The 19,022-nt window shown below is 38.8% G+C and overlaps 1 protein-coding gene across 6 annotated transcripts in view; it reads right to left on the reverse strand.

Annotated features, from left to right (window-relative positions):
• Positions 1-19,022, reverse strand: part of HAG1 (histone acetyltransferase of the GNAT family 1) — a 113,532-nt gene that overhangs the window by 83,178 nt on the left and 11,332 nt on the right. For all 6 annotated transcript variants that reach the window (XM_088895089.1, XM_088895090.1, XM_010248038.3 and 3 more), the window contains exons 2-3: positions 15,274-15,338; positions 13,680-13,760 (exon numbers count right to left, since the gene is read on the reverse strand). In XM_088895089.1, coding sequence (XP_088751215.1) covers positions 13,680-13,760; positions 15,274-15,338 — 146 coding nt within the window. The remainder of the gene's footprint in view (positions 1-13,679; positions 13,761-15,273; positions 15,339-19,022) is intronic.

Raw genomic sequence — 19,022 nt, forward strand, 5'->3', positions numbered from 1 at the left:
GATCAAGGATCCTACACACTTACTGAATTTAGAACTAGAAATATGTTCTGATTACTAAATTCAGGCACAGCCGATAACCAAGAAGCTATCCTAGCAACAGTACAAAGAATCAGCACATCAGGACTTTTTTTTATTTCTAAATAATCTATCATTTCTCTCTGACCAAATAGTATTGATCACGACCGCTGGAATAGTCCTCCAAATGCATTTGCCTTTTTTAGATAAACCTTGGAGGTACCAACTGTGCAGAAGATCCTTCACCGAGCCTGGCATAACCCAACAGATGCCAACGGCTTGCAAGAAATGAGACCATATCCTCCAGGCAACCGAACAATGGATACAAAAATGGTCAATGGACTCCTCTTCTTGACCACATATGACATATCCCACAACTCAGATCTTCTAAGATGATTCCTCTTCTAGCCAAGTTACTTCTTGTTAGACATTTCCCAAGAGTTGATGCCCAAACCAAGAAATTAATTTTGGAAGAGAGGAGCGAATCCAAACTTGTTTAAAGGGAAACTCTTATCCCCTCAGATCATTTAAGCCATCAGCAAAGGATTTAACCAAAAACTTCCCATCTGCATACCATTTCCAGGCCCATTGATAATTTGACTGAGGGTCAAAATAGAAAGTGTTTAGGCAATTAAGAAGATTAACCACCTCTTCCACTTCACAATCTTGAAAAGCTCTATGGAATCTGGAATTCCAAACCACTTCTCCTCTGACCAGCTCAAAAGACTCAACAAACGTGGCCTCTTTGTTATCAGCCAAGGAGAATAAAAGAGGAACTTTGTACTCCAAAGTTGCATCGTCTAATCATCTGTCCTTCCAGAAGCAAATTCTGAAACCATCTCCCACTCTAAAACCCATCCCCTTAAGGAAACTAGGAAGAACTTTCATAATAACATTCCATAAAGAGCACCCATAGGAGGGGAGCTCAATAGCAGTCATCCACCCTCCAGATTGAAGGCCGTACTTAGCTGCAATGAGCTTCCTCCACCAACTATTTTCTTCAACTCCAAATCCACTTTCCCATTAAAGTCATATTGAAAGATTTTATTCTTCTCAGTCCCACACCACCTGAACTCCGAGGAGCACAAATCTGATTTCAAGCCACCACATGAATTTTCTTCTCGTCCTCCCACCCTTTCCACAAAAATTCCCTTTCTCTTAGCCACTTTACTCGGAATAGGGAAAAGGGAAAGATAATAAGGTGATTTGCAAGAGTACTTTTAATCAAGGTTATTCTTCCCCTTTTGTCAGATACTTACCCTTACACAAAGCAAGTTTTCTTTCTATTCTTTCCAAGACAGGAACCCAAATTGTTGAGGATAGGCACTTAGGACCCAGCAGTAGTCCCAGGTAATTAGTAGGAAGACTATCCGCCCTGCATCCCAGCTCCTCTGCCCAAACATCTAGCTCCTCAATTCTGCCCACAGGAATGAGAGAGGACTTCGCCAGATTCATCTTCAGCCCTGTTACCACCTCAAACCAACAGAAAATCCCCACTAACATTTCCAGCTGAGAAAAAGAAGCATCAATGAAACATTAAGTGTCATCAGCAAAATGAAGAACATCGACTTTCTCACCTCTAGGAATTATTTCGAAACTCTCCCAGAGACAAGTCTGGCCCGCATTAATAATAAATTGGGTCAGGACCTCCATTACACAAAGGAATAAGAGGAGAGATAAAGGATCGCCTTGGTGAATGCCTCTTGAACTTTTGAAGAAGCCAGAAGCCTTTCCATTTACCAATACAGAAAATTTAGGGGAGTATTTACAAACCTTCATCCAGTTTCTCTACTTTTGTCCAAAGTTAATTTTTTCTAGGATGAAATTCAAGCACCGCCAATTTACATGATCATAGGATTTTTCTAGGTCAATCTTGCAAAGCACCCCTGGTTTTCCACCCCTACTTCTAGAACCAATGACCTCATTAGCCACCAAAACACCATCCAGAATTTGTCTACCTCCAACAAAGGCACACTGATTTTCCAAGATTACACTTCCCAACACCTTTTTCTATCTTTCTACCAGCACCTTGGCTAGAAGCTTATAAAAACTATTCAGTAAGCTTATTGATCTAAAATCTTTGAGATATACTGCCCCTTTCAGCTTCAGAATTAAACTAATAAAAGTAGCATTCAGACTTCTAACCATCGACACAGAATCATGGAAATACTGTATAGCTTTTAATACATCAACCTGGATAACATCCCAGCACTTTTTATAGAATAAATTTGTTAGACCATCAGGGCCCAGAGATTTATCAGTATCCATCTTCTTCACAGCATCCCATATCTCTTCTTCAGAAAAAGGTTTTTCCAAGTCCCTCTTCTGAACCTCATTGATGCACTTAACTTGCACCCCGTCTGGAAGAGGCTGGTGATGCCAAGATTCCATATAAAAATTATAGGCAATGGTTTGAATATTATTCGGTCAATCATTTGTTCCCCAACCTGCCCTTCATTTTCCAATCTGCTTATACTATTGAGCCTGTGTCAAGTGTTAGCCATCCTATGAAAGAATCTGGAGTTTCTATCCCCCACCTTTAGCCATTTCACCTTTTCTCTTTGATGCCAATGTATTTCATCCTTATAAGCTAACCTGTCAAAGATAACCTTCACTTCATCTCACTTTCACCTTTCCTCTTCAGATAGGGGCCTTCGCTCTTCGAAGTTATCGATTTCCTTAATCAGCTCAAGGCATTTTTGCTTCTCTTGCTCCGCTGACTGGGATTTTCTTACCTTCCAGTTCTTTATAGCAGATTTGATTGCTCCAAGTTTCTTTGCCAGCACAAATGAACTCGTACCTTCAATCAGCTGCAATTAGCATCATCAAATCCTCTTCTTCAAGCCAGCCGTTGTCTAATCTGAAATACGCCTGCTTGCTCATCTGTCTGCTATATGTCAGCTGAATAGGACAACGGTCCGAGAGAGGTCGTGGAAGAGCTTCCTGTTTAGTCCCTGGAAACATATATTCCCAGGTGGATGAGATTAAGAATCTATCCAGCTTGACCAACACTAGATTTTCCTGGTTGTTTGTCCATGTGAATTGTGCACATAAAAGAGGCAAATCCACCAGCTTGAATCTGTTGACGAAGTCTGTGAAGTCCCCCATAGCTCTAAACCTCTGCCATAGTTGTTAAGGCAATGCCTAGGTGACAAGGCGCCCTTAGTTGCTTGGCTCACCTAATTTCTCAGCAGTTTTCTACAGTGTGTTATAGAAAACTTTTATATTCTTAATTTTTTGAGGTTATAATCATAAAATAGACATTAATAAACTAAAATAATTATATTGTGTGTTTATAAACTAATTTCTTTTTATTATTTTCTTATTTGTTAGGGTTTAATCAACACAAGCATCGCTAAATATTGTATTGAACCATCAAAGACTTCAAAACCTGAACCAATAAGGAAGAACTTAAAATGTTGTCTAATCAACACCTTTTCTTTTCTTCTTTTCCTATAACAGAAATAGGGGTTCAGCCCCTATATTTTTTTATTTTCTTTTCTTTCTAATAAAGTTCAGATCCGTGTACCTGTTAGTTTCAGAATAATAGAGAAGAAAAGAGAGAAAAGAGAGAGGGAGAGAAGAGAGAGGATGAGAGCAGAAGAGTGAAGAGAGGGAGAGAAGAAAGAAGGGCTGGTTTGAACTAGAGAGAAAAATCTCATCTCTCTAGTCGTCCAGGTTATATTTATAGCTTTCTATAACAAAAACAAATCGACTCTTGTGCCCCTACTTAAGTATGGGACACATCACTTAACTTAACATTACACCTCATATTAAACATAAACAAAAAGACTAATCTGCCCTTATATAATTGACACTAACACTCCCCCTCAAACTGGTGAGTATATATCATATAATCCCAGCTTGTTACATATGTAGTCCACTCTTGCCCGACTCAACCCTTTGGTGAACAGATCTGCCCATTGGTTTCCTATGTTAGCATATGCTATACTTATTACTCCACTAAGGACCTTCTCTCTCACAAAGTGACAATCAACTTCTATGTGTTTTGTTCTCTCATGAAAAACTGGATTAGAGAAGATGTGGACTGCAGCTTGGTTGTCACAATAAAGCTTCATCGGTGTGCCAATTGAGTACCCCATCTCCTGTAGAATATTTCTCAACCACACCTCTTCAAGGGAAGGGAGGGCAGACCCACCTAGTATTTGTGTTCTCACCGGTTCATATTCAGACTTCAATCCCACCAAAAATCTGATTACATCAAGTTGCTCTCTCTGTTATTGCTGAATTTTGACATCAAATGGAAGGGGGTGATATACATTCAACTCATTCCTTAGATTTTTCAGGCTAGCACCTCAAGACTTTGATTACCCTGATGTAGATTAAAATACTCTTGATAGAGCTGGTATACCCTAGTGGTATTGTCCTGCCCTGAATAAAGCTTCTTTGCATGATCCCAAATCCCCTTGGTTGTGTCTAAGAGCATGAAGTTCACACTAATCTTAGGTTCCATGCTGTTACATAACCAAGTCATAATTTGTGCATCTTCTTGTATCCAATCACTGTAATCCTAAGAGTCAACTAGGGGTTTGTCTTCTCTCACATGCTTTACTTTCTTGTTAGCTCTGAGAAACACTTCCACAAATTTAGCCCAAGGCACATAATTTTCTTCATTCAGTTTGATGGAGGTCATTTGCACATTCAAGTAATCAGAGGGAATCATAACAGACTAGTGTTCAGTACTGTCTCCTATAGCTGCCAAAAAACATTTTGTTTTTCTTCTCAGACTAATATGTTACCCTAACTCACCAACAATCACCACACTACACTCCTATAGATGGACGATCACCACTGTTTCACTCTTACAGCTGACCATTGCTGAAACATTCACTATCACAGGTTTCAGCAATGGTAATCACCACTATTCTCCACTTTCAGCACCACACAAGAAACCATCACACACAAGGATATCACACCAGCACTCCACACATTTGGTACTAGACCTTCAACCACCTATCTGAACCACATCTGAACATAGACCACAAAACTACTGTATTAACACTCTTCAGTCCATCGGAGGGTTTCCTACCGGCCACCTGAAACCACCACACCACAATCAAACGGAGGCATTAAAACCTCCAAAAGTAAAAAACAACCACTCCTTTTCAGTCTTTTTATCAAACTCCAAGAAACCTAAGAGAAATCTGCAAAGTACTCAGCTAGGGTGCGTAAGAGACTGCACAGATCTGAACTGATCTAACCTCACTCTTATACCATGATAAAGTTCAGATATGTGTACCCGTTAGTTTCAGAATAATAGAGAAGAAAAGATAGAAAAGAGAGAGGGAGAGAAGAGAGAGGAAGAGAGGAAAAGAGTGAAGAGAGGGAGAGAGAGAAAAAAGAAAGGCTGGTTCGAACTAGAGAGAAAAATCTCATTTCTCTAGTCGGCCAGGTTATATTTATAGCTTTCTATAACAAAAACAAATTGACTCTTGCGCCCCTACTTAAGTATGGGACACATCACTTAACATTACACCTCATATTAAACATAAATAAAAAGACTAATCTGCCCTTATATTATCAACACTAACACATTCTTATTTTTCTTCTCATGAATATGTTGGAATATGTTGATTTTCTTTATTTTAACATGAAGTTTATACCTTTCTTATGAAAATTATGGATAATTATTAAGGAAATATGGTTATAGAACCTAGGGAACTACCATAGGATACATGGTAGTGAGTTCAAGGCGCCCCCCTGTCGCCTAGCCTCACCTTGGCGCCTTGAACTCACTACCAACCACCCATGGGATCATAAGGTTGAACTCCTTTCTTCTCTTCAAGAAATCTGACAAGGTGCCCCCCTGTCACCTACCCCATGTCCCTCCTTTCTTTTCTTCAAGAAATCTGATAAGGTTGAACTCACCACCAACCACCCATAAGATCGTAAGGTTACTCATCTCACCCAGTTCCTCCCAAAATCTTTGCCTCTCTATCAGCATCCAGACCATAGATGTTTGTATTGGCAACTAAGACCCCCTTGCATTTCAAACACCACTGTAACTGAGTGCTCCCCGACTTTGTGAGATACACTTTTATATCTTAGAGGATTCCATAAGGATAAGATACCTCCTGCACTTCCCACTGCTAGTTTCCCCACCCAATTCACCTGCCCCTTTCCCCATATACTTCGAAGTAAATATGAATTCACTTTCTCTAGTTTTGGTTCCTGGATAAGAACCGAACCACCCCTGCCTTCCACCTTTATAGAGCCTCACTCACCACTACTCTCCAACTCCCCGACCCTAGGCCTCTAATGAAAGAATCTTTAGGTCCATCTATTTTGAAAGATAACCCCTCCAATTTCTTCCTCCCCTACTTTCCCGACCCTTCACATTTCTTTTCTCCTTCTCTTCTAAAATCCCTCATTTAATCCCTTCCAAATAATCTATGGTTTCCAGCTTCAGACCTTATATCGAAGCACCCAAGAACTTACCCAATCCCAGTAGCTTCGACATTACCCAAATGAGGATGATTCCAAGTGTTTATTTTATCTTCGGGCAAACCTACAACATCTAGAGGGGAGCCCCTCTCCTTTCCTTTTTGCTGATCTCCTTTTGTTCCAGATTCCCACGAACTTGATCCAGTCCCTTGTAGAGATTTAGGGGTTGAGTTCTTCTCCTTCTCTATGATCTTTTGCCAATTCAAGCTTCCCACTCTCGCCTCAGGACAGCACAAAACAAAATTTCTTGCACTAGGACTTACCATAGCCTCAAGAACATTTGTTTTCTCCATTGTACCCCCCCTTCACCTTGTCCTCTTTGCCTACGTCCTGATCTATCTCCTCACCATCCACACCTAACATCCTAGTTTTTGCAATTTGATCAGGTAATCAAGGGTTGTAGTGCTGACTCGGTGGAGATTTAAGTTCCAGGTCAATAGTGTTTATTAAATTTTTGGACTCATCCATGGGCCCTCTTGGTTCAGTTGTCCAATTGGGCCCCTCCAGCACCAATGACCCATTTCTTCTTTCTCCACTTTCCAACAATTGATTCCACTTTCCCACTAATTTAACCAAATTCAGGTTGCTCGGGTTTGGTGCATGGGTCATGATCCGCATTTTTTCACCTAGTGAAGATTTCTTGTGGATATTAGAAGAGTAGCAGTCCTTTCTGCAATCCTCCACAACAGTTCTCCCTAGAAACAGCGTGTTTATGCCACCTGGCATCTATTTGAAACCCAAGCCTAGCTCCTTTAAACAGTCTTTTATTAAACTTTTCAGAGCATTAATTGTTTTTCCCCTATCATTTCCCAAATTTGAAAATTGAAAAAATCTGATTCTCCTAAACCCCATCATGACCATTGGCTGAATCTGCCATTTGTTGCATATGATGCACTCCTTTTTCGTGTATTCCACCTATAATGGCAATTGATCTTCCAAAGGAACTGTGTCCGATACGGTTTCCAGAACCCCACTTCTTCCTTCCCTCCAGTGTCGCTCCAGTTGCAGCATTCCCTTCTTTAGAGTGGGTGAAGTTTATCTTCGACATTTCCAGTCCCCCAAAATCCCCACTTCCTTCCTGGTTGCCAACTTCCTCTAGTTGCCTTTTCTTCTTCAAGCTAACATTGGGACGTTTTTCCTGCCAGATCCAAACCAAGAATACAACCTCGCCTACCACCAACTAAACTTTCTCCAGGATAGTACCATCCGCTTTCACCCTAATTCTCACCCATTCACATGTCCGAAGTTCCTCCTAAGTATCATCAGTTCCAACAAAGCCCCCACGGAGATCCCCCATCGCCTTCATCACACTTGGACACCACAGCATCAGCAGTAGCTCAAACACCCTAATCCAGAGATCTTGCGGTTGATCTTCTTCGCCTTCTACTTCCAATAGGAAACATCCGGCACTTGCTCCCCACCAGTCCAGAAGTAGAGGTATCTCCCCCATTTTCCAGGGATTGTGCTCTAACACCTAGTTTGCTTCCCTGCCTGAGGGTAGGATAAACAGAAAGAGGCCTTGATCAGCTTCTTTACTCGAACCCCATTAACCAGTGCCCAAGCTCAGCATGCCTAGTTTTCAACTTCCTCTAAACTTACCAGATTTTCAAACACCCCTCTCTCTTCCGTTTCAAGAAACCACTTATCCCCCTCTTTCAAACTAATGTTTCTCTAATCCTGGCCATGCCCTCGTAGCAACTGGTTGTTGAACGTGAAGTTCTGCCGCACCCCTATTTTAGTCCTCAATTGTTATACCAAGACTTCGCCCCCCCAACAATTACTACCTCTACGGGCTCCCCTAACTCCTCTACCCATCGAGAGATTTGGCCCCCTTCTCGACATCAACACCCGTCGGCTCCTATCACACAATGTACTTTTGAATTTTGGTCTGTTAGATAAAGACTCATGGTGGTTCAAAAAATGCACTTCTCTTTATCAGAAACTCGATGTACATCCCAACTTACGAATTAGGATCCCTGGATAGAGAAATTGTCAATCACTTTTTTTAAGTTTCCCCAACCCTTTCTTCTTCTCCACTAACATCCCTTCCCACCCTTTCACATTCAAAATTTATATTACCTCTTTCAGTTTCTTTATACACACTATCACCAACCTTGTCTACCACAGCTACTGAGTCAGCTATCTTTCCTCCTTCGATCTCTTGTAAGTTATCTGCAGTACCTTGTTCAACTATCAACTGTGTCTCTTGTCCTTGACCCATCACATACTCTAATCTCCCTTCAGAAAAGATGTTTCTAATTTCAGATTCAAAAGGAAAGAGCCAAGTATCACTTAACACCAAAAGCACATTAGTAGCCAGGTATTTCTTTCTATTCTCAAGACTGACTTCAATCAAATCTTTTTCAACCCCTAAATCCACGGTTCTTCTTCCTAACCCTTCAGCTCCTTGATTTGTTCCACCACCATTGTCTTCCACTTTCCCTCATTGTCCCAACTAATTACAAGATCTTCTGCCACTTCCTCACCAGACCCCTTAGTTAGTGTTTGGAAACCCTTTCAATCCCCTACATTTAGGGGTGATCATGAAGCCTGGGCTGGATTTAGCACTACTTATAAGGACTTTAACCTAGGCTCAGGCTTGGCCCTACCCACACCCCAGGCCTAGATTGCAAGTCCAGGCCCAGTCCAGGCTTATAGGCTTTCTGAGCCTAATGAGCAATGACTTTAGGCCCATGACATCAAATAATTAAATTTAATGACTTTCTGAGCCTAATGATGCATGTAAAAAACAAAAATTACACAGGCCAAAGTTAAATTGGGCTTGGTTAAGCTTTAGGCCTATGGCACAAAAAATAAGGCATGGGCCTCATTTAATTGTTATGCTTGATTTGGCTTGGCTTACCTATCCTTTTATAGATGAAAGGCCTTCATTCCTATTCTTGAGCAATGTGGGACTTGGAACAACAATAAATAGTTAGTACAACCATTGACTATTTTTCCAAGTCCCACATTGCTCAGGGAATGAGAATGAAGGCTTTGCCTTCATCTATATAAGGCCTTGTTTAGGAGGACAATTCTCATACTTGAATTGGCTCAAGTGTGGACACATGTGTTGACATGCATCAATTCATAAATATTTATTTATATGTTAAAATGAAACTTAAAATTTTTATATTTTATAAAATATAATAAACATTTGATATAAAATAAATTATACTTGTGTATATAACTAACATATAAAATATAACACATATTATAATATGTATATTACATATATTATATAATTACAGAGTACAGTATTTATAGGCAGGAATGGGTTCCTTAAAGGAGCTACTACTTGGTACAATGGTAAAATTTCAGGGCAACAAACTTGAGAATGTGGGTTTGAGTATGAGAGCAGCCACTTTGTGCAAAATAAATGCTAAACATCGGGTAATGGCCCTTTATTTTTGGTTCCTTAGAGAGGAATAAAGCTCTACATTTCAAAGCAAGCTTCCTATATATACTCAATTCCTTTCTTGGGCCATGGCATTCAAGTCTTCAAACCATTGACACCACAGGACATCAAAATGGCTTTATATGGGTATAAGTCTATGGCTAAGACCTAAGGTGACCGAACTGACTGACTACATAACATAATGAAGCTAACCTTCTAGGGATGGAAATTTCTGACACAACCCACTGACGCATAAGTTATAATCCGCATACTTACTTGGTTGCCTCTGACTTGACAACCCATTTAGGGGGGTTTAGTTGAGTGGCTATGTGGTTGGTGATGGGTACCCATTGGGTGCATTATACAATGTCCCAACTCCCAAATCCCATCCCCCCCCACCACCCACATGATTTGAAGACTTGCTGACTCAACCTGCCCTAATGAAGATGAAGATGGCAGAACAGGACCAAATGAAGACTTGCTGACTCAGTGCCTCTGGCATACACCTCAGGGCGTTTTGGGAGCGCCTCACCTGGAGGCACGCCTCCAGGCATATGCCTCCCACGCCTTTTAAAACACCGATGGTGATGATTTACCAATGTCTCCTTTTTGGCTCTTCAAGGGGTTCATAGAGCCTACTCACTGATGCCTCCCCCCCCCCCAAAAAAAATAAATAAATAAATAAAAGTATTTTGTGGAGATTACCAAAGGAATAGTATTATCAACAGCTTGGGAAGAAAAGACCAAAATTTTCAAGGAAGAAACCCACACCAAAAAAGCTATGGTTGAGCACATTATGATTAGGGTGACTCATTGGCTAAAAACATTGAAGCTGTCCAGTCCTTTTTCTATGGATGATATGGTTAGGGGATGGTAATGGGTGGCAACATCCTCATCTACAAGAAGAAGAGTGGCAATCCAATAGACTCCAACTATAAATGCCATAAAAATAATTTTTTTATCAATAACAACCTTTTATTAAACTTTCAAAATAGAAAGAAGTACAAAGGGAGGGGTAAACTCTCTTAACCCTCTCCAAAGAAAAATAATTCAATTACAGAATGGCCCAAAACAGTTGTTCCCTTCCCACCCCTTGTTTAGCAAGGGTATCTGTAAAAGAATTAGCACACCTCTTTACCCACTGAAACTGAATCTCCACACCTTGTGCTAGCTGGTTGAACATTCTTTTTTCATTAGAAAACTTCCAAAGACATTTCTTTTCTTCTTGCAGCCATCCGATAACCAACTTTGAATCCCCTTCAATAATGAGTTTGTTGCACAGCGACTCCCTCGCCTTCTTCATTCCTTCCAATCACAACTAGAATCTCAGCTCATAGAGAATCACCCACCAATAGGGCCAGAAGATAGAGCAAGGACTTTCCCATCTTAATCCCTAAAGGTTCCTCCAATTCCAAAAGGCCCCGGACTACCTTCACTACTCCCATCAAAGTTCATCTTAGTAAAGCCAGAGGTCGGGGGAGACCAAATGGGGCTTATCTTGGTTTTAGCTGCTGAGTTGGCCACTTCCTTCCAATTTCTTCTCATCATATCTGTGGAGATATTGTCAAACATATTTAGAGATTTCACCCAATGCATCACTCTAATAGTAATTGTTTCAATAATGACCTTATTCTCTCCTTTTCATTAAAGATCCTTGAGTTTCTTTCCTCCTACATTGTCCAACATATGGCAGCTCTAACACATCTCCATAGAAGTCTACCCCTCTTCTTTGGCCACCTGAAAAAGGAAGAGGTGAACAAGCTTTGTACATCTAGCAGGGGCGTCCATCTGCAACCACATAAAGAGAAAACCCATTCCCAAATATATGAAACAAGTGAACAAGATATTAGTAAGTGATAAAAACTCTCACCATTTTGCCTTAAAAAGGATGCACCAATTAGGGGGTAGGCACCAATTAGGTCTTTTTCTCTGGAGCAAGTCACAAGTGTTAGATCTTCCCAGACAAGCTTCCCAACAAAAAGCACCAATCCTTGGGGGAATCGGTTTGCCCCAAACTTCCTAAAGTGGAAAAACTATGCTGGAGCTATCTGATGGTTGTGTTAAGGCCTTAAAAAGAAGATACAAGAAAACTCACCATCAAGGGTCAGAGTCTAAAGTCTACTATCCCTTCTACCTGGGTCCAAAACCACACCACCCAAGGTCTGAATTAAGGCTGGAACATGGTTGACTTCAGCATCCCTAAGGCCCCTTCTCAGACACAAATCCCAATCAAAGCCAAGGAATGAGTTTGAGGGTACCATAAAGGTTGACACAGGCTCATTTTTAAACATAGAGATAGAATACAAGGAGGGTAATTATTCATTCAAGGTCACATCTCCCACCCAAGAATGTTCCCAGAACTTTACCCGGTTTCCAGGCCATAAAAATAATTATATAGGAGAATTAAGGATTGCTGGATTGGTAGTGTTTTTAGGGATCATTTTGGGAATATCTTGGTGGGTTATTCAAGACATATATATATATATATATGTCCATGTGTGTGTATAAACACATATTTTATCAAATAAATAATGTATAATCATATTCTACATGTAATATATGTATTATTTCATATTTAATTTATATTTATTTTTTAATTCAGTTTTTAATTTTTTATTTGTAAAAAATATGAAAATTTGCAATTTGAGGCCAAAAAAGGAGATTTCACGAAAATAGTGAGGCAAGGCACCTACAGTGCCTTGGGAAACATAGATCTCTCCAAGTTACCCAAGATCCCAAAAAAAGAAAAAAGAATCGGACGTTAGAGCTCAAAGTTATGGCCTCCGGAAATTAGCATACACATTTAGTGTGCAACTCGTCACTAGGTTGAACGGGTCAACAGTCCAACCACCTAGGTTGGATATTTTTTACCAGGTCAATGGTTTTTTTACAAATTCTCGGGTTTTAGTAGAACCGGACCTAGAATCATGGTAGGGCGATGGTTCAAACAGTTCAACCGATCAGGTCAACAAGAAGTTTAAAACAGTGACATGCATCGAAAGATACAGTCCAATGTGTATCCGTTTTGAGGTTTACTAGCACATAGCACAAGTGGAATTGCCTTGTTTCGATGTCATTCTACCGGTATCCATGGGTATTGGCTGATTCGCAACAACAACAACTATGTATCCATTCCGTCCATATCAATTGATATTCACTGCTAGAAACCAAGACTCAATGGTTAAAAAGGAATATTTAACCATTATAAACCATTACAAACCCATATAGAACTGTTAGAAACCCATTAAAAGTTGAAGAGGCTGGCGGAGCTAGAGGTACACCAAAAAGGACGCAGGTTAAGGTAGTGAGAACTGATTTAAGGGTACACAATTTAACAATGAATATGGCACCAAACAGAATGAGATGGCAAAACAGGATTCATGTAGTCACCCCATGTAGTGAGAACTGAGCCTCAATCCCCCTGAACCTAATCCCTCTTCATCCTTGTCACTTATAAGTCATGGTTAGGTCTTGAGCTAGACCTTATTCAACATTGGCCTTAGTCAAAAGTTGCACCAAGCTAACCATGGCAAAGTCTAGAGAGTAGAGAGGGCCATCCCCTTTGACAGCCTTCCAACATGAAACAGGCTTACTATCCAACAATACTACTAGTCTACTACCAATAGAGGATCAAGGTCAAGCTTAATTTTCTTGGTGAATAGTGAAAATGGAAATATCTAAAAGATAGATAAATGGAGAAGAGAATTCTAAGAAGGAAGTAAACAGACAAATGATTATATCTATAAAAGCAAGCAAAGCCACATAGTTACTGAACCCATTTAGAAGATTAAATAGAACATACCTGTCCATAACAAGACGAACAATATATTCCTTGGGCATATTTGGTAGTTGTCTAGCAAAGATATTCTTCAATCCTATCAACCTAAGGCAAGAGAAAGTCAGAAAGAATGCATAAGTCAAACTGCTAAGAAATGCCCTGTTGCCGTGATGCAGCAGATTAAATTTTATCTGCAGTCCCTACTCCCTAGTTAATCTATTTCATTTATTTATTTTATTGTTACCCTTTTACTGTCAGGTTCTATTATGTTATATTGTTCATATGAAGTATAGGGTGGGAGGGCAATTTGATCATTGTGCCACACTTTTAAACCTAGTATAAAATCTAATGATTGAGCGGCAGATTTATTCTTTTCTGCTCCCCTTCTCTAATTCTCTGTTCTCTCCCCTTTGCTTACTGCTTTGTTCCTCTCTTTTCTACTTTCTTTTCAGTTTTTCTTTTATTCTTTTTTATTGGAAACGGTAACTTCATTAATACAACTTAAGTACTACTTTCCAGAATTAAGTACAACTGTCAACCCCTAAACAGGTGTTAAGTCCCCAGTAATCTTTCTTACAAAACTGCCCAAAACATTCTCTCCCTCACAGTCCCTTGCATAGCCAACGTATCAGCTAAACCATTGGCTGATCTCCTTGTCCATTTGAAGCATGCACCAATCTCCCTTGTTGTATTAAGGATTTCCCTTATGCGCTGTCTATAAATCCAGGCTCCCAACTTACCAGATTGCAGCCAATCAATCAACAATTTAGAGTCCCCCTCTATCTCAATTTGGTGTAACCCCAATTGTTTTGCATATCGTACACCTTGAAGCAAGGCTATCACCTCCGCTCTCAATGAGTCCCCCACTCCTATTGGCCCTGAAAACATAACCACAACTCTGCTGTTTTCATCTCTGAATACTCCCCCTATACCTGAAGGGCCCAAGTTACCTCTAGAACTCCCGTCGAAGTTCAGTTTCACTCTTTGTTGTGTTGGTGGGGACCACAATTCCTGCACAGTAGGTTTTATGGAAGTTGTAGATGCCACCACTCCCTAATTCCTATAAACATCTTCACCTAAGAAGTCTTTAAACAAATCCAAAGTTTTCAACCATTGAATAGTCATAATGGTTATTCTTTCTGCAATTTCCTCCTTGGATTTCTCCACTCCTTTAAAGATCCTATTGTTCCTTTCTTCCCAAACTGGCCATAAGATAGCTACTCTTGTGGCTTTCAGCTCTCCACATTAATATTCAACGTCTCTTCGGTTGCCTGAAAAAGCTTGGTCAAAAAGGCTTGCCATGTCTGGGGGAGGTCTTTTATTCTTTTAATCTGAAATAAAGAATTACTGGTTAACTGATTCATTCTTTTCTGCTCCCTTTTTCTAATTCTCTGTTCTGCCTCCTTATCTTACTGTTATGTTCCTCTCTTGTTTACTTTATTTTCAGTTTTTCTTCTAAACTTTTAATCTGAAATGAAGAATTACTGGGTAACTGTTTGACAAGTTAAATAATAAAAACTAGAAAAAGCATTACTATTACTTTGTTAAACTGAAAGAAAATAACAAATTATGATATTAAATTTACATATATGATCTTTAAAGAGGAAAAAATGAATACCAAACCATATGTTGATCAACTCCATCATTGCTCAGGCACACAAACTTGAGTCGTCCCGCTTCTTCCTGAGAAGAATTGCAAATAGTTAACATTATGATAAAAATTCAATTATAACACTTATTAAAATAATATCTCAACTATAACATAATTCATATCTTTTTCTATCAATAATTCAGGAAATCAATTTCATTAGAATTATAACATAATTCATATCTTAGCAACTTCTCATTTGATGGGTAACTGGTAATGATGAGTATTTCATTAATAAGAATAAAATAAAAGTGCAAAAAACTTACAAAATGGAAGACCAAAAGTATGAAATATAAATCAGATAAAAAATACAATATTACCAACCCCATACAACTTAAAACCAAAAATAGGAAAAAGCATCACTGTCTCACAAATTCGCCCATTAATTCTTGATATCCGTAGGGCTCATATCTATAACATAGTTGTCAAGGTAATCCCTAGGCAGGCACCTAAACCATGCCTGGGCATGAAGGCATTTTTCAGGGATCACTTTGTCCCTCGCCTCAATTTTTCCATGTGTAAAGTGTAATAATTTTAGGTGCAGTACAGCTAAATCATATCATTTTGTATAAATAAGGTGAGTATAAAAAGGCATCATAAAAGACCAAACCTGAACTTAAAGAGCTATACAATGGGCTTTGCCATTTCCTTTGCTCCTTTTAAATACTCTGTAATCACTTCTCTCAACCTTTCCAATTGTGACCAGACTACATCCTCTACTCTTTCAATTTTTTCCTTTCTCTACAACTCACATCCAAGGTTCAAAGTATCGGAAACGCAAGGTGTATCGGAAAGACAATTTTAAGAGACGTATCGGGATACATTTTGGATACGCATGGATATAGACGAAAAATCAAGATACACATAAATATGTTAGGAAATTCAAATAAATCATAAAAAAATTATATTATTAACAATACTTACAAGTTTATATGATTGTAAATAAGTCATTTAAATGTAAAAAACCATAATTTAAGGTTCATATAAAATGTGACATATCGAGATATAATTAGTAACCACTGAAAAATGATGGAATAACTAAAATGTGAAAAAAGCAACAAAAAAAAACTAAAATGTGAATGTATATACATCAATTTTCAAATAACCAGTATAATTATCTTAATATTTATTAGTATATAAATTTTAATAATTAATTTCAGCATTTATTAATAAGGACCACTAAGAAAAGAGAAAATTGATTTAAAACTAAAAATGCATATAATTACAACAAACAAATCGGAGTGGTTTAGTGGCGAAATTATGGGCATTAAACTCCAATGACCAGGGTTCAAGTCTTTCTATTGTTAATATTTGTAGTTTTTACACTAACCAAACGAAATTAATGAGAGAGAGAATCATTAATTAATAGAATTAATGAGAGAATTGTAATTAGGCGCTAAAATTCAAATTTAAATTTAAATTTGCCTTAAAGGAGTAATTAACTAATTAATGAAGAAGTTAGACTTAAATATAGGAGGCAATAAACGACATTAATGAGAGAGGTTCGGTATTAAATATAAATTAATGAAATTAATGGAACAAGGGGAACCAATACGATTCAGTTTGTACTGGCCTGTTTTGGGCTTGTATCGACCAATACAGATCCGAAACAGCCCGATACGGGCCCATATCGTCCGATACATACGAAAAGAAACTGAACACATGATTTTTACACGTTCCGTGTATCGGACCTATCGGTTTCTTATCGGAACGGTATGTGTCGGCCGATATGGCCCAATACATTGTGATATTTTTAAACCTTGCTCACATCTACTCTTTCAAAATAACAAGGGCCCCATCCCTTCATTTATTTGTTTTCTTCTATCCTTTTTATTTAACACACACATAGAGTAGAGATCCATCAACTAGTTATTCCTAGGCAATATAGCATTGTTTTAATTCTACTTAGTTTCAGTGTTTGATTCTTGTATGACTGTGAGGTCACTTTAAATGTTTTCTACCTGCTACACCAGCTAGGGAAACAAGCTAACAACACCCAGATTTTTTTATATGCAGGCACCTAGTTGTGGCCAGGTGATCCACTGCTCACCAGCCTCAACTTTGTGACCGACAATACTAAGGACCAAAACCCAGTCCAAAATGGCAATGGAATATCCCTAAATATTCTTGGAAGTGCCCTGGAATTGTTATAAAAATTATTCTCTCTCCTTCAAAACGACTCCAGTATTACAGAGAAAGGGTAACAATCCAAAGGGTTTAAAGAAGAAAGGTTTAAGCAAGTAATGACAAAGAACTAAAGAAGAAATTCAAGTTGCAAAACGGGACTGACAATGTTTAATAGACCAACTTCTGGGCAGATTTTGCATAACTTAATTTCTGTTGATCCAACAGCCACATTGAGCTGAAATTTGGATGTATATTGAAGCTAAGTAGTAAGGGAGACCCTCCAATGAAATGCATAAAGTTATTTATCAAAAAAAAAAGATAGGAGCATAGTTGTCAAGGTGACACCTGGGTGACAAGGCGCCCTTTGAGGCTCGCCTCGCCTAATCGCCAAACAGTTTTGTACTATGTATTATAAAATACTTTTTTATTCTTTATTTTTTGACATTATAATTATAAAATAGGCACTATTAAACTAAAATATTCATTTTGTGTGTTTATATACTAATTTCTTTTTATTATTTTCTTATTTGTTAGGGTTTAATCAATATAAACATTGCTAAATGTGTATTAAACCCCCAAAGACTTTAAAACCTGAACCAATAAGTAAGGAAGAACTTAAAATTTTGTCTAATCAACACATTTTCTTTTCTTCTGATGAATATGTTGATTTTCTATACTTTAACATGAACTCTATACTTTTCTTATGAAAATTATGAATAATTCTTAAGGAAATATGGTTATAGTACCTAGGGAACTACCATGTTTTCTACATAAAAAAATCCATCGCCTAGGCGACTAGGCTACAAGGCACCCCCTTGTCACCTAGCCTCACCTTGGCACCTTGAAAACTATGGATAGGAGGTCATCATGGGCCAAGTCGGGCTGGGCTAAGGTGTTTTCTCTATTTGGTTGTAGGTAGGAGACTCCTGATAGTGTAGAACAGGTATTCCAAGACTACTTCAATCCAATCAAAAAAAGAGGTAACGTACTGTGGAGGTGTGCTAGCACTGCACCCTGTAGTGTCATGGGAGGAAAAGAATGCAATGATCTTCAAGGAATAAGCTCGCACCAAGAAAGCAATTATTGAGAATATTATGGTTAAGGTGGCTCACCACATAAAGGTTCTACCCATGTTTGCACATTTCCCTACAGAAGATATCTTGGGAGGTGGCTTCACATTGCTAACTCCACTTCATCATGCTCAACTATCTCTTGCACTTAGTCACCCCCATTGCAGCAGCCCATCAAGTTGAACTTTGATGGAAACAGTGTTTGGAACCCAAAAGTATCAGGTATTGAAGGAGTATTCCAGAATAGCAGCAGGCTGATCCTAGCACTCCACTCAGGACCTATATAGGACAAGCTGACAAGGAGACTAAACAAAGATAATAACTACTCTAACTGTACCAAGGGGTCAAATAGGGAGGCTATTGAATTTCAAGGATATATGTGTGGTCCTTGACAGTTTAGACATATTCTAAGGGTAGTGTGGCAACTGGCAAGAGAATTGAGAGCTCAATTTAGATGGACTCAGATCTGCAAATTGTTTTGCAGATGTCTTGGCCAAACGAGGAGTAGCAAGAGATAGGCAA

Source organism: Nelumbo nucifera, chromosome 1 (assembly GCF_055504915.1).
Source record: "Nelumbo nucifera cultivar China Antique chromosome 1, China Antique-T2T, whole genome shotgun sequence".
NCBI lineage: Eukaryota > Viridiplantae > Streptophyta > Magnoliopsida > Proteales > Nelumbonaceae > Nelumbo > Nelumbo nucifera.